Genomic DNA, 23,447 nt, shown 5'->3' on the forward strand with positions numbered 1-23,447 from the left:
CACGAACAAAGAGGAGGGCGGAGAGGGGCTGTTCTGAAGACTCCACGAGGTGGACGAGCCCGGGCCACTTACCCCGGCTTTGGGCGCCCTCCCTGACTTTGATGCGAAGCTGCGTCCTCCTGCCGATGCCTGCCCAACCAGCCAAGGTCGCAGCGGTAGTGGCCCCAAGACTATGATCCCCTACAACCCGGCCCGCGTGGGGCGGGACTGACGTGGGGGCGTGGCCGTCAAATTGAATTTCCCCAATGGGGCACGAGAATGGGCGGGACCCTCCTAAGGACTGGCTGGCGCGGCGGCGCGGGGCGGGGCGGGCAGGGAGGCTGGCGCGGCTGGACGGGCGGTGCTTGCAGAATCTCGGGGACGGTTGCTGAGGGGGACTGGGATCCCGGTTGCGGCGCCTTCCGCCTGACCGTTCCTAGTCTCTGTCGGATCCCAAGAGACCTAGCCTGAGCCCGCGCCGAACGGTGGGCCGGACTGAGAGGTGGGTGTGCAGGCCTCTGGGAGGCACCGGGACCCCCTACGGGTCCTGGCGGTGGAACGCGGATATCTGGACAGGGGTTCTGGGACTCCCAGGCTTGGGAGCTTCCTCCCATCCACTGAGGCTCTAAGCCATGGGATAAGGTTCTAGACCGCGGGAAAGGATACCACCCACGAACCTCCAGGAGGCTCCACGACCCCCAGGGACCCTGGTCTGTGGGGGCACGCACCTTGGGGAACGTCCCACATTACTCTGAGGTCTTTCTCAATCCCCGGGGGCCGCAGACTGTGTGTGTGACAGAGAGCCCTGGAACTGAAGTGGGGCAGCGGCGGGAGTCCCTAAGGAGAAAGACACTTCCTATAGTCCCCCGGGCGTTCTGACTTTCGCATTAGGGACCCCTGCCCCTCAGGAGACATGGGGGAACTCAGAGTGTCCACAGAACCTAAAGTCTGGTGGTTGCTGAGTGGCACTTCGGGGGGATTACCCCAAAGTAGGTAGATAGAGGCAAGGACCCCAACAGAGGGAAGATGGGTGGTTAACACCCATCCAAGCCTAAGGGGATGGGAAAGGCAAGCCGCCACTTGAACAGGCAGGGTCCGAAGAACCCCAACTGCGGCTTAGGGACGCCCTTCACCCCACCAGACCCCTTCACCGGATGGGGTGACTCGACAAGTGACTGTTCTGGGGAGGGGGAAGGCATGACTGAGGGATGAATCAACACGGGGTGGGGGGGCAATCCTGGGACTATTTTAGTCCCCATACATTAAGCACCTATGGTGTGTCAGGCTGTGGTCCCTCAAATTCCATAAAGACATGAGGGCTGAAAAAAGAAGAAAGGAGCTGGAAGTTTGGGCCAGGATTTAGGGGGCCATGATGGGCAGTGATGGGGCAAGAGGGAGTGACCTGAGCCCCTAGGGGCACTTTGGAAGGGGGCTTCAGGAGCCAGAGGTGGCCAAGATTTTGATTAAATCCATCCCTGCCCTCTGGGTCTTTGGGAGGCTTACCCCTCTGACAAATCCCTGGCCCTTTTCAATCCTCACTTTGCCTATCCAGAGGTTGGACGGATCAGGTTCTGAAAGCCATTCTAGCTGGGAAATTCAGTTCTAAGTTTGTAAATTGGCAGGAGGAGCTGGGTGTCGGGACACCTGGCTTCATGAGGTCTAGACGATTGGCATCAGGGGGAGGGTAGGAAGGGGAGAAGGGAGGGGTGTGTATAGAGGGCTGTGGTCAAGAACTGGAAGACAGGATGTTACCTCCAGTGGATTAAATCACCTGGGGAAATGAAGGGTAGTGGCAGCATGGATTTGGATATGGGCACAGCCCACAGCCAGAGACTCAGCTTTTGGTCCGGGAGGGGACTGGGCAGGCCCTGGGGATAGGTGGGTGGGGCAGGAAGCTGGAGTCTGGCGGGCACCCCCTGGTGGTGAGCAGGCTGTGGTGGGCCTTCTTAATCCAGGTCTCTACTCTCCCTGTTTGATGCTTAAGACAGGGAGAGAGCCCAGTTTAGGCCACACAGCCTCTGGCATCAAGTTAGCTGGGCAGGAACCAGAGACTCCCCCCCTTGGTTTGTTAAGTTTTCAACATGCCAGCCTAGGATAGAGGGGACCTCCCAGCCAGGGGCCACAGGTAGCAAGGATGGGACACCAACAGATGATCATGGGTTAGAGAGGGAAACTGAGGCACAGAGCCCAAGTGCCTGTGGTTTCCAGAGGCCCCAGCAGGCCTAATTCATGTCTGTCTCCTGCAGAATTCCCTGAGCTGGTGTCAGGTGCCACAGGCACTGGAGATCTCACCAGGAGGGGACGGACAGAGGTAGGGGCCAGCGAGATGGCGGATGAGGCCTTAGCCGGTCTGGACGAGGGAGCCCTGCGAAAGCTGGTAAGTGGCCTGTTCATCCCTGCTGTGATGACAGGCAAGCCAGGTCAGAGGCAGGGCCTGTCCAGGCTACCTCTCAGCTGACAAGAGGCGGGGTGAAAGGAGGGGGCAGGAGGAGGGCTCAGGGGAACAGGACTAAGCCTGTTATGCATGGCTGATGCAGAGGACCTAGTAGCATGTGCCTGTCCATGCCAGGTGCTAAGGCCTGGTCCCTCCCAACCCCCCACTGCCACCACCTGTTTAAACAGTAACTGCTGAGGACTCGCCCATGTGTAGCTACAGGTGTGGGGAGGCTAGATTTGCTCTTCCAAGCAACAGCCTGGGCAGTGCCCGCCCCTGGAGGCTGGCCATAATGATAATAGTAGCAGCAATGATTAAAAATGCCAGGGCACAGGGGCGCCTGGGTGGCCCAGACTCTTGGTTTTGGCTCAGGTCGTGATCTCAGGGTCCTGGGATTGAGTCCCGCATGTGGCCCCCCGCTCAGCAGGATGTCTGCTTGAGGATTCTCTCTCTCCCTCTGCCCCTCACCCTGCTCCCACGCTCTCTCTCTAAAATAAATAAATAAATCTTAGAAAAAAGTGCCAGGGCACAGCAGGGGTCAGGCTGGCTGCTAGACCATCTCACAGAAGCTGTGACCACAGCAGCTCCAAAAGCCAGGAGGGCACTGCGGCTCAGAGAGGTGAAATCACCTCCCCGAGGGCCCCCAGCCACAAAGAGGATGTGCCAGGATCCAAACAAACCCCAAAGAGGGCCATGGGGGACCAAGTCTTGGGTAACTCAAAGCCAGACGATCCCATAAAGAGGGAAAGGCCTTGGGGGCCCTTGTAAACTCTGTCATTTTTCCCTCTCTGAGCCTCAGTTTCTTTACCTGTAAAATGGGAGGGGGAGATCTGTGCAAACATATATCTAGGCCCTAGAGCTGACATGGGGATAGGATGAGGCATGGGCCCAGATCTTAGAGTGGAAGAATAGGCCTACTCTTTTCCCAGCTTCTTGAGCGCCCTATCTAACCATAGCCCACCCATCCCCATGCACAGAAAGGCTGTAGGGCAACACCACAGGGCAGACATGTGCCCACTATCAAGGGCAGGGAGCTACTGAACTGGAGGAGGGGCCAGAGCCCTGCCCCCCACCAGCCCTTTACCTTTGTGAGGGTGAGCAGCCAGAGGAATGGGGATTAAAGATTTACCTTCCCTAGGGGAAGGCTAGTTGACCTACCCACCCCCATACCATTCTTCTGGAGGCAGGGGTCACTGGGCAGTGGCCCGTACCGCCATGACCTACCCAAGGCAGTCAGCCTGTGTGCCCTCAGACCAGCCCCTTAGACTCTTTGGGTGTCTGCCACCGCCACAGCCGGCTGTGTGCCCCATTGGTTTTTCATCGGTTCCCACCCACATCAACTCGACCTCCCCTCAGGAAGTCAGCTGGGGGTAGTAGAGGCAGAGGGTTCCAGAAAGAAAGCCAGGTCTCCAGGCATCTCCATGTTGAGGGGTCCACTGTGAGGCTCAGGGTTCTCCAGTCGCCAACCCCCACCCCATGTGGGATTTCAGAGAAGGAGCCAAAGCAGTAGCTGTTGTCGGCCCAGCCCGGCCCCCTCCCTGGGAAAGGACTGACTAGACGCTGCCCCTCGTCCCTGGACAGCGAAGCCGCGCGAGGTCTTTCCCACTCCCAGACCGGTTCCTCCACGGCCGGGGCGCCCGCCATTACTTCGCCCCGGCACTGCCGAGGGTCCCCGCCCCGAGCGCCGGCCTGGCTCCCGCCGGCCTGGTGGCAAGAACGGGGGCGTCCCAAGCCGGGCTCCTCCCCGCGGGGCCGGGCCTTATAAGGGAAAGCTGGCCCGCGCCCCAGCTTTGGGCCGATTCGGGGACCCGGGCAGCCGCTTCCGGCCTACGCTCCCGCACATTCCTGAGGACGGGGCGGGGTGCCTGCGCGGGATGGGGGCACTTGGGGACAGGCACGCCGCGTGTCCCTCCGCCACATACCCGGACGCACTCCGCCTCGGTCCCGGGTTCGAGTTCAAGCTCCGACGCTCACTACCTGGGTGACCTAGGGAAGCCGCTTAAGTGCTATGAACTTTGATTTCCTCTCCGTAGCCGGAGACATTAAAGCAGGCGGTGGCTGGGGGCTTCCTGTCGGGCTCCCCACCGGGCGCCCAGTTCGGGGCGGCCCGGGAGAGGCCGTGCCCTGGGAGGGCGGGCGGTTCCGGAGCCTGCGGGCCTTCGGCGCCCCCTGGCGAGGCCTCGCTCCACTGCCGGCCGGTCTCCCAGGGTAGCTGGAGGAGCTGGGACTGAGGAAATGCCTGGAAAGTCTTCTGTGTTGTGCTCGTGGGGAGACTGAGTCCCAGAGAGATGCCGGGGCCTGCCAGACCCCACCCCCCACTCCCCAGCAGCGAGGACAGAAAGGCCCGGAGACCCGGCCCCCAAGGAGGAGGAAGTGCCCTCTTTCCTCCCGGGAGAATGTCACTGGGCAGTTTCGGAAACCGCCCTATCCCCTTCCCCTTCCTTCTGGTGGACAATGGCGCTTTGTACTTCCTTCCCTCCCTCCCACAGCCCCCTCCACACACAACGGTGGGGCTTGAAAGGGCGGGGAACATAGGCCACACAGCAGGGCTACTGTGGGCAGACAATATACCCAGGCCCAAAGGATAGGGTCATGCTGGGGATGACCAGTGGAATGAGGTTGTCCTTCCCCCAGCCCCGCTCCACTCATTTGGTGGGGGGATCAGACGGAGGATCCTCTTTTCCAGATGGGAACAGTGAGGCTCCTAGGGATTGCAGAGGTAGCCAAGGTTCCACATCAGGCTGTTTTTAGGGACAAGAACCCCATCTCTGGAACCCAGGGCATTCAGAAGGGGTACCCAGGAGACAGAGGGCTAGTCATTGCATCTCTTAGCGTCTTTACCCTCTGTACAGGGGGACTGAACCAGTTGACCCCTCAATCACCAAGTGTCCCACGGATTGTCCACAATCTCCAAGTGTACCACAGAAAGCTCTAGTTCTGAGGCCAGGCCTGGAGGGTGGGAAGGTGAGCCTCATTCTCCCTCCCTCTGCTATAATAGGCCCCCTTTATAGTTCTCTCTAGTCCAGGCTAGAGAGGGTTCCTTACACAGTGGTGCCAAGGTCCTTGAGGTACCCACCATGGCAGACAGACCCTAGCAACAGAGCTATCTTCAGCTCAAGGCTGACCCTGGAGTCAGAGAAACATGGGTCCAAATCCTGGCTCAGGTCATTTGGCTGTAAGCAAATGACTTCTCCCCCTTGAACCACGGTTTCCTCATCTGTCAGAGAGGAGTAATAAAGTACCTAGGTTTCTGTGAGATTAAGACAGACTGGGGGCTCAGTGCAGGATCTGTCATTTAGGGTCTCAATAAATGTTACTGATGTCTTGTATCTTGTACTCATTTACCCTTGCCTTTCTCTCCTCCTAAGCGGCTAGAACCAAGGAGAGGGTGATGTTTACTGCATGCACAGCTATGCAGGGGGACCCCAAGTCACTGACCCCATCCCCACCCACTGCCCTGAGGTGGGAGCCATTGTTCCATTTGGCAAATAAGAAAACCGAGACACAGATTGGTTAAGGACATGTTCCTGACCACCCAGCCAGGCGTGGACTGAGGCTGGAGCAAGCTGGGGGTTCTGGCCTGTGCCTCAAGGGACCCTCCCATAGCTCCTCAGAAATGTGGAGCCTGAAGGAACCATGGAGGGATCTGTCCTCCAGAGCTCTCCCCCTACTCTTTTCAGACTAGGACAAGTGACCTGATGGCAGATTGGGCCAGCCCATACACCCTGCTGAAACCTATCCCCATCACTTCTTGGCCTCCCATCCTGGAGTAGGAAGGAATGATTGGGGAGGAGGCTATAAGGAAGGAGGTAGAGGGTTCCTGGACCCTACCCCTGAATGATTTCTCCAGGCCAGTCCTCTCTTTCTTGAGCCACAGACTGTAGTGGGGAGAGGTACCGGGGAGGCGGGGGGGAGGGCACAACAGAATTGGCTGACTCTGCCCAGCGAAGGTGCCCTTTCCTGAGCCTGGTTAGACCAGCCGCCTCCAATTTCCCAGGGATTGAGAGGCCCAGAAGCTGGTGAGAGCACCTGTCCCCCCATTGATACCCTCTCTAGGGCCCTGGGTAGACCCTAGTGCAGCTGCATTATCTATCTGGGGAACTGACCCTCCTACTCTGGGCCCTGGTCCCTTTGATGGTGGTTAGGATTGGGTCAGTACAGGGGGAAAAAAATAGCCCCCAGCCAGGCAAGAAACTAGGACTCCTGAGCACCTGCTTCTGCTTCCGTTTTCCCATCAGTCCAGTGTGGATGAGGCTGCTACCCCCAGCAAGGCTGTAGTGCTTTGGGACCAGAACATGAGAATCTTCTTTGCTCACAGGGTGGACTCCAGCTGCCCTAATCACCCTTTCCTCTCCCAGGGACCCTGTTAGGAGCCCATAGGGTGGCCTCCCTCCTCCTGACTCCCAGGCTCTTGGGGATTTGATGAAGGACTCTGAGACAGGAGTCAAATCTCAGGAAGCAGTGCCTGGCTTGGCAACTGGCCCAGGTGGGCAGTTGCTGGCCACCCGCTCTGTAAACCACAGTGCCCAGCGGCCTGTCCAGGAGCTCTGGTTCCATGAGCCGGGTCTCCCCGAGACCCTGGGTGGGTGGGAGGGCAGGCTCGTGACAGGCATGTGGCAGAGAGAGTAGAGACAGACCACTCATTGTGGCCCAGGCCAAGCTGTGGGCTGCTGGTGCCCGCCCTCCACCCTGGCAGCCAAAATGACTCGCCCCTCACCCCTGCCCGCCCCACAGTTGGAGGTCACAGCGGATCTGGCAGAGCGGCGGCGCATCCGCTCAGCCATCCGGGAGCTGCAGCGGCAGGAGCTGCAGCGTGAGGAGGAGGCCCTGGCATCCAAGCGCTTCCGTGCCGAGCGGCAGGACAACAAGGAGAACTGGCTGCAGTGAGTGGCCAGGGCGTTGGTCATGCAGGTGGGAGGAGGCTGGCGTTGTGCAGGCGGGCCTGAGCATAGCTGTGTCTGCCGCCCATCTGGGTGTGCCGATGGCAGTACAGGCCGGCATTTGGAATACACCGGGATGAATGCGGGCCCGGACCACTCGCTGGTCACGGGGCCCTGGACACACCCGTGTCGACAGCACGTCTGAGCCTGTGGTTTTAGTGCTCACGGACATGGGCAGGCATGTGCCAGTGGGGAGCCAGAGGGGGTGCACCGCTCCCTGCCCCTCTGTCAGGGTTCTGGGTACCCTGTCCTGGCCCCTCCCCTCAGCCCACATCCTCCATGACTTGGCTACGGCAGTGGCGGTTATAGTCCCGATGTCCCTGCAGCTCTCAGCAGCAGGAGGCGGAGCAGCGAGCTGCTCTGGCGCGGCTGGCAGGGCGGCTGGAGTCCATGAATGATGTGGAAGAGCTGACCGCGCTGGTGAGGCCCAGGCCAGGGCAGGGGCTGGGGCGGCGGGGCAGGTGAGGAGCCGGCCTCCGCAGTCCAGCACCTGTGGCCTGCTTCTCATCCCCAGCTGCGAGGTGCCGGTGAGTATGAAGAACGCAAGCTGATCCGAGCTGCCATCCGCCGCATAAGGGCCCAGGAGATCGAGGGTAGGTGCCCTGCCCTGGCCCCGCTCTGTGCCCTGCTGCATGCTCCCCACAGCACCTCCGGGCCACGCACCTGACATTTTGTCCTTCCCTTCCAGCTGCCACGTTGGCTGGGAGGTTGTGCAGCGGGCGTCCCAACAGTGGCTCAAGAGAGGAGAGCAAGGGGCGGGCAGCACAGAGGCTGGAACGGTGTGAGGTAAGGAAGGTGAGCAGGGTGGGAGCGTAGCCCAGTGTCCTGTGCCCATGGATGCCAGCAGCAAAGAGCACCTGTGTGTTTTTGCTAGGCTGGTACTTGACCCGGGTTGGGGGGGGGGGGGCGGGACACTAGGGCTCTATCTCAGGCCCCTGCCTACTCTCCTGGGCTACTTCTGGCCACATGTCCCCCAGTCTAGACTTTGCATTTACCCAGACCTTCCCCCCAAAGCCGTCTTGTCTATAATGCTCCCGAGTGTGTCTCCCCTTATCACCCTGCTGCCCCCCTCTCACCCACCATGGCCATCCAGCCTCTACTCGGTAGCTAATGCAATCTCCCTGAAATGCAGATCTGACCCTGGTACCTCCCCAGCTTAAACCCATCCTGAGGGCTGTCCCTCCCTATCCAAACAGCCCACATCCTGACTTTGGCTTATCAGGGCCTACCTATCACACCCCAACTGACTGGTGGAACACTGTTCACAGAGTTGACTGTTCTCCAGGGAGTGTGGTCAAGCTGTGTAGATTCCTTAAGTGGCCAGCAGAGGCCGCTGGGTCCCAGTCCCTGAAGGACTACCCCCACAGACACACCCACTGATTAGCCAGGCTAGGATCAGGGCTCTGGGGCCTCAGCTCCAGAGATCTGTTAAGGCCGGGAGTCCCCAGCAGGTCTCCTTTCATCCCCAACCCCTGGCATAGGATCTGGTCCTCTCTGAACTACCCTCCACTAGGCAGTGCCAGGAGGTTGGGAAGTGAGGATCGGTGTCCATGCATGTGCAGGTGTGCCCACAGGAAGCTATGCCTAGCCCCTCTGCTTTTCATGCCCTGCCCTGGGCACCTGACAGCCTGGGGAGCCTTTGGCTGCATCCCGTGGGTCACCCACAGGTGCCAGAGCCAGAGAAACAGGAGCAGCAGGCAGAGGTCCCAGAACCAACCCCAACCCCCCAGGGCACCAGCCGGGATGTGACCACGGTGACACTCCTGCTGCGGGCCCCACCTGGGGGCACACCCAGCTTACCTGCCTCACCCGTCAGTTCACCCACCACTGCTTCTCCTGAGCCTCCACTAGAGCCTACTGAGGCCCAGTGTCCTGCTGCTGAGGCTGTGGGCAGTCCCGAGGCACCCTCCAGCCCACCCAGGGCCACCAGTCCTGAGCCCCAGGAAGCACCAGCCACCCCCAGCACTGAGAGGCAGGTGGTCAGCAAGGTGAGTGTGGATGAGGGACAGGGATGCCAGGCAGGTGAGCTCCTTGATTTGGGAGTCAGGCCCTGCCTATGCTATGTCTCCCCTGCAGCTCCTGCCTGGCCCCACAGAGCCCCCAGCTGTCCAAGGCCCCACCAAAGGTCCTTCCAATACAAAGAGAGCAGGTGAGGGTCCCAGGAGGGGTAGCTACAGGCCTCTCCTTCCGTGTCTGGAAAATGGGCTCTAGTGCCTAGACAGCTTCAGCTTCTTCAAGGCTAGGCAGTCCCTGACACTCCTCCCACTGCCCTGAAGTGTCCCCACCCCCAGCCTGGCCCGCCCCCCCCAACCCACCCCCCCCAACCCATGGCCAGAGGCCTCCCCACAGCCTTGAAAGGCAACGGGCCTCAGGCACATTCTTTTCCCCAATAAGGGAGTGCGCCCATCTCCCAGCTGAGGCCATGGGCAGTCCTGGCCTACTGGCCGGGGGGGGGGGTCCCCCATCCCCATCGGCAGGGAGGATCTGGGCACCCTTCCTCCAGCCCAAGCCCTAGCCCCAGCCCCCAAGAGTGTCCAGGTCATCCTAGGGTCAGTGTGGGAGGAGAAGGAGGAGCCTATAAGATAGATACAGCTGAGTGGGGGGCCAGGAGCTAAGGAGGTACAAGACGGGATGGGGAGGCTGGGGTACAGGAAGGGGTTGGAAGGCTGAGGTGGTATGGAGGAGAGAACTGTGAGAGGTGGAACCCCCATATCCACATCTCCTTTATCTTCCCCCACCTGGCCACCACCATTTCTCCAAACTGCCAGACCTGTCTGGACCCCGTCCCTGCCAACGCTCCCTGTCCGTGCTCAGCCCCCGCCAGCCAGCCCAGAACCGAGGTACTACCTGTTCCCACTACTGTAGACTCGGGGCAGTCCCTGTCCCACCAAGTCACTGATAGCCCTCTTACCCCTTCTAGAACCCCCGACCCCTGCCAGTGGACCTTCCCCATTCCAGCGGGCCGGCTCCGTGCGGGATCGTGTGCGCAAGTTCACCTCTGATTCTCCTATGGCTGCTGGGCTCCAGGATGGTCCACCCGGGTTGGCCCTGGGTCCCTTGACCCCCACAAGACTCTTGGGCCCCTCCCACATCAGCACTACCCCTGCCTCCTCTTCCAGTGGCTCCTCCTCACGGGGCCCCAGTGCCACCTCCTCCCGCTTCAGCAAGGAGCCACGAGGAACAGCCAGGCCCCTGGCCCAGCTTCAGAGCTGCCCCAGGGAGGAGGGCCCCAGGGGGCGGGGCTTGGCTGCCAGGCCCCTTGAAAACGGAGCAGGGGGGCCCGTGGCCCGCTCAGAGGAGGCCAGTGCCCCGCTTCCCGTGCCTGTCGGCACTGCCGAGCCAGGGGCCAGTATGAAGACCACATTCACCATCGAGATCAAGGATGGCCGTGGCCAGGCATCCACTAGCCGAGTGCTGCTGCCCACAGGCAACCAGAGGGCAGGTAGGCCTCCCTGCTGTCTCCCCACTGCTGGGGATGAGTGCCTGCAGCCAGCCACCCAGCTCTACACATAGGGCAAGTGCTGTGGCCAGGGTTCAGGGTGTCTCCAAAGGGTGTGCTGGGAGCAAGGGGCACCATTAACCTTGGCTGGCATCGCCCTCACTGCAGCTGATCTGACAGGAGCCCTTCTCCCCCTCCAGAACTGACGCTGGGGCTACGGGCGCCTCCCACCCTCCTCAGCACCAGCAGTGGGGGCAAGAGCACCATCACCCATATCAGCAGCCCTGGGACCCTGGCCCAGCTGGGTAGCGTCACTCACGTCACCAGCTTCAGCCATGCCTCCCCCGGTAGTCGGGGAGGCCGCAGCATTAAGGTGAGCCCCTCCTTACCCCACCAGCCTCACGATCCATCAATCTTATATAGACTGCTTCAGCCTGTAGGGCTAGCTGGGTTCCTCTGGCTCTGCTCCTCCCCCATTGCACACACACGGAAACTGAGGCCCAGACAGAGCAGGTGGCTACCTACAGTCCAGAGCCAGTTGGTGGCAGAGTTAAGGGCAGACTAGGGTCTGTATCGCCCACTAGGTGTGTCAGAAGCTTACTCTGTACTGGCCTCAGGCTTCCCACGTGCTGATCTCTGGTCCTTACTCCAAAATTGGTTGGTTCATTCCTAATGAACAGATGGGAAAATGGAAGCTCAGAGAGGGTGGTGATGAGGGCTTGCCCCCTCTTCCTGTGGTAGTCTCAGTGCCCCTGCTCCTACTCCAAACTGAGCCTCAGCCCCAAGAAGCAAAGCTGCTGATCTCATCCAAGATCAGCCTGGCCTCTTAGGAGATTGGAGATTAGTGATTACCATCTGCATCAACATCTCTCAGGGGCTGAGCAGAAGCATTGATGGGAGGACAGGCAGGGGTGCCGATCAGGTGAGGCAGCAGCCTAGCAGGTGCCATGAGAACTGAATCCGCTGCACCCTTCCATTATTCATTCCTGAGCCTGGGATGAGCTGGCTGGGAGCTCAGCTGGGGAAGGAATCCCCAGTGGGCCGTCCGGCTGCCCAGGTAATGTCCTCTGGGCTGCACTGGGGACTGAATGGGACTTTGGTTGAGGTGAGATGGCTAGAGCCTTCTCGGGGGTGACTGGGAGAGGGTGGGGGCAAGAAAGCACCCTTTCCCCTGCAGAGCAGGACCTAACTGCTCTCTGCCAAGAGAATGAGGGGATGGTGGCCGAGGCCCTTGAGGTGGGTGGGAGGTACAACCGCGAGCTCTGCATCTGATACCACCAGCTCACCTCAGTTTCCCCATCTAGAATCAAGGGAAAGCAGAAAAGTGCCTAAAATGTGCTCAAAATCTGTGGTTGGATCCCAGGGCCACAGGCAGGCCAGAGAATATTTATGTTAGGGACGAGACACTTGTTATAGCAGATTGCTCAAAGTCCCGCCTCTCTGTGCCTCCATTTCCCCCATTTGTTCAAGGCTTTCTAAAACTGCATGGCCTAAAGGCAAAGGAGTGCAGGCTCTGGAGTCTGGCAGACTGGATCCTTAAATGGTGGCCCAGGCAGACCCATTCCTTGCTCCCTGCCTTGATTTCCCCATCTGTGGGGCATGGGGCTGTGGCCTAGGTAGTCCTTCAGGACCTGTGCAGCATTTCTGTACTGCCAGTCTGTGATCTCTGCAGGGCCAGGGCCAGGCCTGGCAGTCTGCCTGCTTGGGCAGGCCACCCCTCCCCCACAGCCCCCTCCACAGGGAGCCCAGAATAGGTTTCTATTTGGGCCCCAGCCTCAGCTGGCGGGTGGCAGGCTGGGAGGCCGGGAGGCCAGCAGGGGCGGGGCAGGCCCACTGCCCTTGCCTTCGCCCTCAGGCCAGCTGCAAAGACTCTGACACTGCCAGCCAGAGGCAACTGTCCCTACCACTGTGCCCCTCGTTACCCCACCATAGAGCCCCTGCCATCACCATGCCAGGGGTACCAGGGCCTGGGTCTGAGCTGGCTGCAGCCCTTGAGGAGCGATTGGGCTTGGCGCTGGAGGAGCTGCGGGCAGTGGCTGAGGCAGGCCGGGCGGCAGTGACCCAGGCGGCTGAGGCAGTAGCCTCAGCCATGGAGCCAATGGCCCGGGCAGCTGAAGAGCTGCGGGTGGAGACGGCAGCACTGAGCCGGCGGCTGGATGCACTGGGCAGGCAGGTGGAGGTGCTGAGCCTGCGGCTGGGGGTCCCACTTGTGCCTGACCTTGAGCCTGAGCTGGAGCCCAGTGAGCTGCTCCTGGCCGCTGCCGATCCTGAGGCCCTCTTCCAGGCGGCTGAGGATGCCGGGACCCCCGTGGCCCACCCGCCTGCCTTCAGCACCCGCCGCCGCTCCTCTGCTGGCCCTGCCTGCAGCAGCAGTCTCGTAAGTCCCTATGGGCTGGGGAAGGGGGGGGTGGTGGTTTTGAGTGGGTTCTCCCTCTGCTGAGGGGCCTTAAGTTATGCCACTACCTTCTCTGAGCCTCAGTTTAACCTATCTGCAGAGGGACTGGGATGCCAGTGCTCCAACACTCAGGCGAGAGGGTGCCAGGCTCCTGGCCCTGAGGCATGCCTGGTGGCTGCCCCAGCGGCCCCTGGCTAGGGCCCAGCCCCCACCCCCACCCCTCCTCTGCCCCAGCCAGGCTGAGTCTCCCTAAAGCAGCTGCTACTTTGGCTCTCCTTACCCTCAGAGCAGACAGAGAGGCCCTGCCAGGAGGGGAGGGGCTGTGATAATTGGGCTGGGGGTTTGTCCGCAAGTGGTTGGAAGGTGGCCTGGGAGGGGTAGGGTGCTAGGTTGGGGCTGCAGGCCCCTTAGGGGGAGCAGGGGCAGGCTTCAGAGAGGACTTGGCTCTGAGCAGTCCCAGTCGGACACCTGGTCAGGAGCCCAAGGGCCCTGGTCCAGCCCCTTTGGGGTGTGTGTGTGTATGTGTGTATGTGTTTGGCATGTGCTGCCTGGGCACTGGCCCAGGAGGACCCAGGCCTTGGGAACTGCCAGGACAGAACACAGCCTGCCTGGGAGGGGGCTGGGAATGAAGTAGCAGAAAGTTAAGCTACCTTCAGCTCAGACCCCAGGCTACATCACACTTACAGAAGGACTGTGGGCAAGTCATGCAGCTACCCTGAGCCTCAGTTTTCCCTTATGGTAAATAGGGACAGTAAAATCCCTAGTGTTTATACAACACTTAATACCAAATGAAAATCACCAGTGCTGGCACTGCTAATTGTATTAACACCATTCCGGGTAGATGGGAAGCCCTATGGCAAGGCTATCAGTGCCTCTTCCCTGAGTCTGACCACAATATGACCGTCCTTGCGTGGGCAGTCTGGCCAGTTGGTGGATATTTCTAAGGCTGTGCCCACAGACCCAGGGCCTGGTCCCCTGTCCACTGGGGGCATGGTTGGTTTCCTCTACACCCCTCCTTAAAATCCATGCCCTCTTCCCACCCTGCAGATGGAGCCAGAGCCAGTAGAGCCCCCCTCTGCAGCAGTGGAAGTGGCTAATGGCGCCGAGCAAACCCGGGTGACCAAAGCACCAGAGAGGCGGAGCCCGCTGAGCGCTGAGGAGCTGATGGCCATCGAGGATGAAAGCATCCTGGACAAGATGGTATGGCCAGATCTGGTGGGCTAGGGGTTGGCAGGGGGCAGGAACCAGCAGCCAGCAGGTGGGTAATGACGGGTTCTATCTGCAGCTGGATCAGACGACAGACTATGAGGAACGGAAGCTCATCCGGGCTGCACTACGTGAGCTCCGACAAAAGAAGAGAGGTAGAGAGCCACTTGCCCCACTCCAGATCCAGCTGTTCCATTGCCCAGCTGCTCCCCTTACGCTGGGGTCCATTCATGGACACTCTAGTTCAGTAAACTGCCCTACCCAGCTTCTCTAGCCCCAGATGTTCCCTTACCTCCTTCCCCCTGGATCCAGCTTCTCCCTTCCCTAGCCCCTTCTTTCCCCCTGGTTACCCCAGTTATACCATCCCCAACCAGCTTCTCCTCTCCTTCCTAGACCTAGTTACTCCCTTTCCTAGCTACTCCTCCTTGGATCCCATTGCTTCCCCAAGTGCTGCCGACTACTCCTTCCCTGAATCCAAATACTCCTTCCCCCAGCTGCTTTTCTCTCCTTGAGAGCCACTGATGACCACCATAGCCTCTGCCCCCCACCCAGCTTCCCCTTCCCTGAGCACTTCCTGGACCCAGCTATTCTTTCCCTCAGCTTCTAGATTCATTTGCTGCTCTAGATACTCGCTGAATCTGACTGCTTCCTCCAGGCCCCACTGATGACCACCTAGCCCCTGTGCCCACCCACCTACTTCTTTAGGCCCACTTACCCCTTTTGCCATCTTCTCTCCTGACCACTCTTTCCCTGTATTGAATTACTTCTCAGGTACCTCCAGTTACTCCCTCCTTGGATCTAGATAGTGCCCAGAATCTTCCTCCAGCTGCTCTTTTCCCACCTAAGGCCCATTTAAAGACCCACTCAGGGCGCCTGGGTGGCTCAGTTGGTTAGGCAGCTGCCTTCGGCTCAGGTCATGATCCTGGAGTCCCGGGATCGAGTCCCACATCGGGCTCCCTGCTCGGCGGGGAGTCTGCTTCTCCCTCTGACCCTCTTCCCTCTCGTGCTCTCTATCTCTCATTCTCTCTCAAATAAATAAATAAAAAATCTTAAAAAAAAAAAAAAAGACCCACTCAGCTACTAGCCTCACTCAGCTTCTTCCCTGAACTCTGCTACTTCCTCCCTAGATCTGCATATTCACTCTGGAATAAGTTACTCATTCCCATAGAAATGCCCTTCTTGGATCCAAATACTTCCCCTTTGAGTTTAGCTCGTCCATATTCCCCGTTTCTGCCTGAGTCCATTGCCACACACCACACCCCGCCTCCCGCCCCCACCAAGTTATAGCTTTCCCCTCACCCTCAGCTACTCCTAGAGAAGGCCTTTGTCTCCTGTGTCTTCAGCATTTCTAACAAGTTGCCCTCCACCCCATCTTGTGTGCCCTGTGTGCCCATGCATATGTGCTGTGTGGGTGATGGGTGGCCCTTCTGGGCATGCATGGGGCATCCCCCCCACCCCCCGCCCAGACCAGCGGGACAAGGAACGGGAACGGCGGCTTCAAGAGGCACGGGCCCGGCCAGGGGAGGGCCGTGGCAACACAGCCACTGAGACCACCATGCAGCACAGCCAGAGAGCAGCCGATGGCTCAGCTGTCAGCACTGTCACCAAGACTGAGCGGCTCGTCCACTCCAGTAAGGGGGCCAAACAGGGCTCAGGGCTCCAGGTGGAATATAGCCACCCCACTGGCCCCATGCCTCACATTCTTCCTCTCATCCCCTGCCCCTCCAGATGATGGCACACGGACGGCCCGCACCACCACAGTGGAGTCCAGTTTTGTGAGGCGCTCGGAGAGTAAGGCCGCCTGGTGTCGCCCTGTGCCTGCCTGCCTGCCCACCTCCTCAGACTCTTCCTCAAGCTCTCTCTCCGTACCTTCATCTGTGTGTCTCTCTGTCCAGCAGTCACTTTCTCTTCTCTGCCTGTGGCTACCACCATCCCCCCCACAGCCCCCTGCCCTACCTCCTGACGTCCAGCCAAAGCCCTCACCCTGCTCCTCTTCCCCTTTCTTGTAGATGGTGGCAGCAGCACCCTGGTGCAAACCAAGACCTTCTCCTCGTCATCATCCAAGAAGATGGGCAGGTGAGCACAGGTACCCATCATCCCCTGACCACGTGGAGTCAGAGCCACATGGGACCTCACTGCACACCCATTCTACAGAGGGGTAGACCATGGTGCTGGAAGGTGATAAGCATACAGTCAGGGAGAGTCAGAGCAGGAATCAGGCCACTGCTGGTCCCCTTGCGATCTCACCTAATCCTCAACCACATCACTGGGGAGGCCAGAGTTTTGCTCAGGGTCTCCCAGCTCTGAGTGGCAGTGATAGCACTGAGCCCGTAGAGAGGACTGCCTGCCACTGAGCTGCCTGGTGGCCCTGCCCCTTCCCAGTGTCTGCAGACCACGTTCCATGTCACAGAGCACTTTTGCACCTTATTCCATGAGGGAGGAGTACATCTCCATCCCACAAAGTATATCGGGGCTGGTAGGATCAGAATTCAGGCTGGGAACCAGAGGGGTTCGAGAACTCTGAGTCAGGGGGCGCCTGGGTGGCTCAGTTGTTAAGTGTCTGCCTTCGGCTCAGGTCATGATCCCAGCGTCCTGGGATCAAGCCCCGCATCGGGCTCCCTGCTCAGCGGGAAGCCTGCTTCTCTCTCTCCTACTCCCACTGCTTCTGTTCCCTCTCTCGCTGTGCCTCTCTGTCAAATAAATAAATAAAATCTTTAAAAAAAAAAAAAAGAACTCTGAGTCAGAAAAGACCTGTGTTCAAGTTCTTGCACTGCTGAATCCCTTACCTCTGAAACCTGAGGCCAGAGGCCTCCCTTCCCTTGTGAAGTTTAAGATTTTTATTTATTTATTTATTTGAGAGAGAGAGACACAGCGAGAGGGAACACAAGCGAGGGGGAGTGAGAGAGAGAGACGCAGCCTTCCCACCGAGCAGGGAGCCCCATGTGGGGCTCGATCCCAGGACCCTGGGATCATGACTGAGCCACCCAGACGCCCCTCCCCTTGTTAAGTTTAAAAATGGCACATAGGAAAGGCTCAATAGATATGAGCTATTATTATTACCATCATTCTGATTATGCTGGTGGGTATTATTAGTTGATAGTGCCCAGAATCTGAACTCACCTAGTAACTTGATCAGAGAAGGAGCCTTCTCAGAGAACTCCCCAGGGGCCAAGTCTGTTGAAAAGAGTGGCTCCCACCTTCTTGTCCTTTGAGCTTCAGTCTACTCTGCAAAATGGGTGTGATAAGGACGCTTCCCCTGCTGACCTGTGTTGCCGGTGGTGGATATACCGCAGGGTGTAGGGTACAACAAGACCCCTCCCTTGGCAAGTGGGGGTCGAGGCTCAGGAGGAGCCTAACAGTCGCCTCCCTACCCACCCCCCAGCATCTTTGACCGCGAGGATGACGCCAGCCCGCGGCCCGGCAGCCTGGCGGCACTCGAGAAACGCCAGGCAGAGAAGAAGAAAGAGCTGATGAAGGCGCAGAGCCTTCCCAAGACCTCGGCCTCCCAGGCGCGCAAGGCCATGATTGAAAAGCTGGAGAAGGAAGGCGCCGCGGGGTGAGTAGCAGGGGGCGTGGCTGGGCGGGGCCAGAAACGGGAAGGCGCCTTGGGAGCTGTGCTGGGAGGGGCCTGAAGGACGGGGAAGGCGGGGCCTGGGACCGGCTGGATGGGCGGGCGGAGGCAGTGTCCCCTATGGTGTTGTGACCAGGCCTAGCCTCACCACCACCCACCCCCACGCGCCCCTGCAGCAGCCCTGGTGGACCCCGCGCAGCCGTGCAGCGCTCCACCAGCTTTGGGGTCCCCAACGCTAACAGCATCAAGCAGATGTTGCTGGACTGGTGCCGAGCCAAGACGCGTGGCTATGAGGTGAGCTCTATGAGGCCAGGCAGCCTAGCTTCTTTCTTCTCCCCACAACCCCCACCCCGCAGCTCTGCAGAACTCCTTCTCACACCCTGTGCTTTTCACAGCCCCCGTGCCTGGCAGGGAGGATGGAAGCCCTCTTTTGGGATGAGGAAACAGGCTCAAAGAGGACACACAACATGCCCTAGATTCCAGAATAAGTGATTAAGTGGCAGGGCCTAATGGGGGCCCAGTTCAGAGCCAGACCTCACCCTTGGAGTCCCCCCTCATTGCTCTTGGAAATGGGAGTGGGTGAGCCGGGTAAATTTCTATAAGTAAGGGAAGGAGTGAGGGAGGCATGACCATGGTCTTAGCTGGGTGGTGCTGGGCCTCCTGGTTGCTCTGTGCCTATACGTAGCAGACGTGGGAGTTGACAAACTCAATTGAAGGATGCTCGTGTTCCCACTGCCCAACCGCTGTGCAGCCTTGGGAAAGCTACAGGGCCTCTCTGACCCCAATTGCCCTACGTCTGGAATGCCAAACGCTGGGGGCATAGAAGTTAATGGGGAAGCTGACCAATCCTTCCACCACCCATACATAGCACGTGGACATCCAGAACTTCTCCTCAAGTTGGAGTGATGGGATGGCCTTCTGTGCCCTGGTGCACAACTTCTTCCCCGAGGCCTTCGACTATGGGCAGCTCAGCCCGCAGAACCGGCGTCAGAACTTCGAGGTGGCCTTCTCATCTGCTGAGTAAGTGTGGGCCCCAGCCCTGCTGGTGTCAGCTGGGCATCTGGGGCTGTGCATCTGGGCCAGGCCCAGCTGCCCCAAGGCCCCTTAGAGCTGGCCAGCTGCACTGTCAGACAGCGGCTGAGATCCCCCTTCCCCAGAAAGCCCCTGTCCTCTCCACCCTGCCCACCCGCCGCTGAGCGTGCCAGGTGCCCGCCGGAACGAAGGAGCCGCCGGCCGCCTACCAGCCCCGGCCAAGGCCCACCAGGTGGCCCTGTCCATATCCCCTCCATCCTCCCTCTGCCCCCTCCTCCCTCTCTCTCTCCCTTTCTCTGTCCTGCTCTCCTCCCACTATCACCAGAGCTTCCTGCTCCCACGGGATCCCGGCTGGAGATTCCAAAAGGAGGCTCCTGGCCCCGGGCACCGTGCCCGCCCAGCCTATATAGGTGTTGCCAGAGGCTTATATAGGACATCAGCAAGCCCTCCACTTTGGAATCGTTACCCCGTCTGCTCACCTCACCCTCAGCACCCTCCATCTGTCTTTCCTTTTCTCCTTTTCTCTTTCTGGTTCCCCCAGATTTCTTCCTCTTCCCCCTCCCCCACCTCCTCTCACGCCTCCCTCACCCCCCCTCCCTGGGGCACAGCCCTCCTCTCCAACCTCAGTGCCAACGCCATTGCCCCACACCCCGTTCTCGCTTGCCCCAAGAGTTCTCTGCATCTGTGACTGGTCTGGCCCCCACCCCTGTCTGCATCGCACACCATTAGTGATGGGTAGTGAGCGGCACGTCCACAATGGGGAAGGGGCATGCGGGGGGGCCGGCCGACTGCAGCACTGAGAACGTAACTGAACTCTTGTCTCTGTGTGTGTGTGTATGTGTGTGTCTCTCTGTTCTCCTCCCCTTTCTCTTCTCTGCCTCTTCCCCCTCTTCCTCTCCTGGGCCCTGCCTCCCTCCCTGCCCCTTCCCGGCCCCCTACCCTCCCCAGGACCCATGCGGACTGCCCGCAGCTCCTGGACACAGAGGACATGGTGCGGCTTCGAGAGCCTGACTGGAAGTGCGTGTACACGTACATCCAGGAGTTCTACCGCTGTCTGGTCCAGAAGGGGCTGGTAAAAACCAAAAAGTCCTAACCCCTGCTCAGGGGCCCCACGGTGAGAAATGCTGCCTCGCCCACCTGTGCTGTACGCTGGAATCTGCTCAGAGGGGCACAGAGAGAGACCAGGGAGGTGGGTGGGAGAAGCAACAGGATCCTGAGAAGAGCCGGAAGGAGCCAGACATGGCCCGATCTTCTGGTAGCTTGGGGCCTAGCAGGCAAGACCATTCTTCTAAAGGGGCGGTGATGACCCACATGAGTAGGACTGAGATGGAGCAAGCCCAGGAGGGGACCCCAGAGGAGGCACCTGAGCCGGCCTGCAGGCCCAGGACAGCTATCTGAAAAAAGTGCAAACCGAGCTGGGATCTGAATGACAAATTCAGGATAAAGGAGGGAAAGGGAGTCCCGGGCAGAGGGATGAGCCTATGCACAGGGCTGGGGTCGAGAGGGAAAGAGAGCATGGCACACCTGGGAAGGGAAGGAAGTTTAGTCTGGGTAGGAAGGGGAGAAAGGGCCACAGGAGCTTGAACTTCCTCCTGAGGACGAGAGTCATAAAAGATTTCCAAACAGAGAAGGGATGTATGTGATCTGGTTAGCATTCTAGAACAATGCCTGGATGAGGGATAGGGAGGGAAGGAATGGGCTAGATAGCTGAAGCAGCTTAATAAGAAACTGGACAGGCTTCCTGATGTATCCAGTTAGGGAGAGAGAAGGAGGCTCAAGGAATCTGCTAGGCCTCCAGTTTGGGCACTGGGGATCTGTTGGTGCCACACTCATTGGAGAGCTCAAGAGTGGGGCCAGTGTAACAGGAAGATGTTTCTGGATCTCGACAGCAGCTCTGGCATTTTCTCTCTAGTCACCTCACCTCAGGGCCACAGTAGAGAATTCAGGTCCTGAGCGAACTGTCCCTTCCAGACGAGCTGCTCAGAGAAGGAGAAAGGTGGCTCGGCGTCCTGGAGGTTTTAGGTCAGAGACAGGGCCAGAAGCCGGAACGCCAGACTCCCCACTTAGCGGCTGTTTTCCTTACCCCATCACTTTTCCCACCTGTTGTGTAGAGAGAAGAAAAGACAAAGGCTCAGAAGGAGCAAGGGGATTGCCCAAAGTAATGTGAGTCAGGGGCAGAGCTAGCCGTGCACTCAGATGCCCCTTGGGGCCTGGAGCCATGTCGGGGGCAGCCCACATGTGCACACATATACCCAGAGAAGCCATGCAGGTGAGGGGAGGATGGGCTTGGTTCTGTGTCCAGGTCATATATGGACTTAGGAGCTGCTGCCGAGCAGGCTGGCCTGGAAGGAGAGGGGCCAACCCAGCCCTGATCCAGTTGGAAAGTGTGACTCAGCCGCGCTGCTGCTCGAATTGCCCTGTGTTTGGCCTGTCACTGGGGCAGCTGGAGCCCTGCGCTGTGAGCCCCAGTGTAAACAATGGCTTTATAAGGTCTCCAGGGAAGACACCAGAGGTGGGAGGGAGCTCCACGTTGGGGAGCCCGGGATCCCTGGGGTGATAGCCACAGCTTGAAGAAGATGCAGAGAGAGGCTGCCTCTTTCCCCATAGTATAGCCAGGGAAATGAATCCAGCCTGGGGCAGACATGATCCCAAGGGCACATAGCACATCAGCAACAGAGTCAGACACCCCCTCATTCATCCTAAGTGCTCCCAAGGTCTCCAATAAGGCAGAGAACTTGTTGCTATAGAGATGGAGAAACTGAGTCACAGAACAGGGCAGAGCTTTATCTAGCGCACACAGCTGACCAGGGGTACAGCCTGGACTGAAACAGAGGTCTCCTGCCTCCCAAGCTGCTTCCAGGAAGGAGTCCAGGTGAGCTGGGAGTAGGCCCCAGCCCTACCATGGTCCCAAGGTTTGACCTTGAAGGTGCAAGATGGGAGGAGGTAGTCCTGGGCCCTTTGGTGTGTTGGCAATAGGAACGATTCCTGCCCTTATGCCTTCCCTGCCGAAGGAAATTCAGTTAACATGGACATGGGAGGGAGCAAGGCAGAAGAGGTCTTGCTTTGGGAGAGGAGGGGAAATGGAGCCAAGGAGCACACTCCAACTTTAGAGCTCTGGGGCTGTCAGATGCTGCCGCCCACTGACTCCAGAGTGAGGAGATGGCTCCAGGCAGGTGTCAGCAGCCAGGGCTGGGGTGCTTGAGTCCCAAGAGGCCCAGCCCTGCACCTGCTAAGCTATGGGGCTTGAAACATGACTCCTGGTCTGTGACTCAGTTTCCCTATCTGTAAAGTACAGCTAGCACTCTGGAGGGTGACAGAAGGGCGGTCCCACCCTTGAGCATGTTGTAGATGGTCCTGGCTGTTTTGGTTGGGACCCTCGTCTGCCTCCCCTGCTCTAGCCAAGGCAGGTGGTAAGGGTTAAAGAACTACCCCCCCGCAACATACACACACACTCGCTGTCCTCCGTCTTATGTAGTGGGATTGTCCCCTGGTGCAAGGACAGGGGTTCCCGGGCCTCTCTGCAGGAGGTACCAGGCCAGGCATCTGAGAGATAATCCAGGGCACAGAGGGTTACAGGGGCGGGTCCTTAATGCAGAGAAAGATTTCCCATTGGTAAGGCCCCACTGGATCCAATGGCCCAGCCCAGAGGCTTGTGCCAGCTGGAGTGTGCCATTGAGCGTGTGTAGGAGGTGGCCCTCCAGAGAGAACATGGGTGGAGTCTGGAGGCAGGATTCCCCCTCCCCCCCGCCCCCCGGGCTAGGGGTAGAGACGCGGCCGTGCCCAGAGTTGGAATGGAGCATGGTGCTCCTCTCCCATCTGCACCTCCACCTGCCTCGCCTGGCTCCCCATAGTGATGCTTCTAGGCTTCGGTGAGTGGGGCCTGGGGTTTCCTGTCTTCCCCGAAGGCTTTTACCCCTTCAGTCAATCAAGAATCTGGAGTTTATGGAAGACCAACAGGCTGCAAGCAGTGAAAAGACCTCCAGGTAGAGGGTAGCCGCAGGAGGCGGGGTCGGCGCTGACAACCACCCCGTGCCCCCTCCCTGCAGGATGCTGGTGGACTGCGTCCCTCTGGTGGAGGTGGAGGACATGATGATCATGGGCAAGAAGCCTGACCCCAAGTGCGTCTTCACCTACGTGCAGTCGCTCTACAACCACCTGCGGCGCCACGAGCTGCGCCTGCGAGGCAAGAATGTCTAGCCTCCCTGCCCGCACGGCCCGCCTGCGGCAAGCAGCCCCCCACCATCCAGGCACCATCCCCTCCCTGTGCGCCTGCCCACTGCTGCCGTCTGTCGCGACACCCTCCCCTGCATACACACGCTGCGTTTTGATAAATTATTGGTTTTCAACGACCCTGACTCCTCTCTGCCTCTCTTGGGGTTGTTAAATTTACGGCAGCTTGGCAAGGGGTGCACACATCCCCATTCCACAGCAGCCAGGTATTTGGGGATGCC

General features: G+C 59.3%; 1 protein-coding gene across 14 annotated transcripts; it reads left to right on the top strand.

Annotated features, from left to right (window-relative positions):
* The first annotated feature begins 344 nt into the window (after positions 1 to 344).
* Positions 345 to 23,345, top strand: SMTN (smoothelin). Of its 14 annotated transcripts, none has more exons than XM_027576596.1 (21): positions 345 to 481; positions 2,226 to 2,356; positions 7,148 to 7,296; positions 7,680 to 7,773; positions 7,868 to 7,946; positions 8,042 to 8,148; positions 9,021 to 9,341; positions 9,430 to 9,502; positions 10,095 to 10,193; positions 10,274 to 10,795; positions 10,993 to 11,165; positions 14,235 to 14,387; positions 14,473 to 14,548; positions 15,860 to 16,024; positions 16,122 to 16,184; positions 16,403 to 16,469; positions 17,776 to 17,949; positions 18,141 to 18,258; positions 18,833 to 18,984; positions 19,945 to 20,110; positions 23,043 to 23,345. In XM_027576596.1, the coding sequence occupies exons 2-20, from the start codon at positions 2,306 to 2,308 to the stop codon at positions 20,087 to 20,089; spliced, it is 2,781 nt and encodes a 926-aa protein (XP_027432397.1). In that variant the 5' UTR covers positions 345 to 481; positions 2,226 to 2,305; the 3' UTR covers positions 20,090 to 20,110; positions 23,043 to 23,345. The 14 variants fall into 14 exon arrangements, with proteins under 14 accessions (XP_027432397.1, XP_027432400.1, XP_027432402.1 ...); XM_027576599.1 differs by having other exon boundaries at positions 10,122 to 10,193; XM_027576601.1 differs by having other exon boundaries at positions 8,042 to 8,139; positions 10,122 to 10,193.
* Positions 23,346 to 23,447: the final 102 nt, after the last annotated feature.

Source organism: Zalophus californianus, chromosome 14 (assembly GCF_009762305.2).
Source record: "Zalophus californianus isolate mZalCal1 chromosome 14, mZalCal1.pri.v2, whole genome shotgun sequence".
NCBI classification, from domain to species: Eukaryota; Metazoa; Chordata; class Mammalia; order Carnivora; family Otariidae; genus Zalophus; species Zalophus californianus.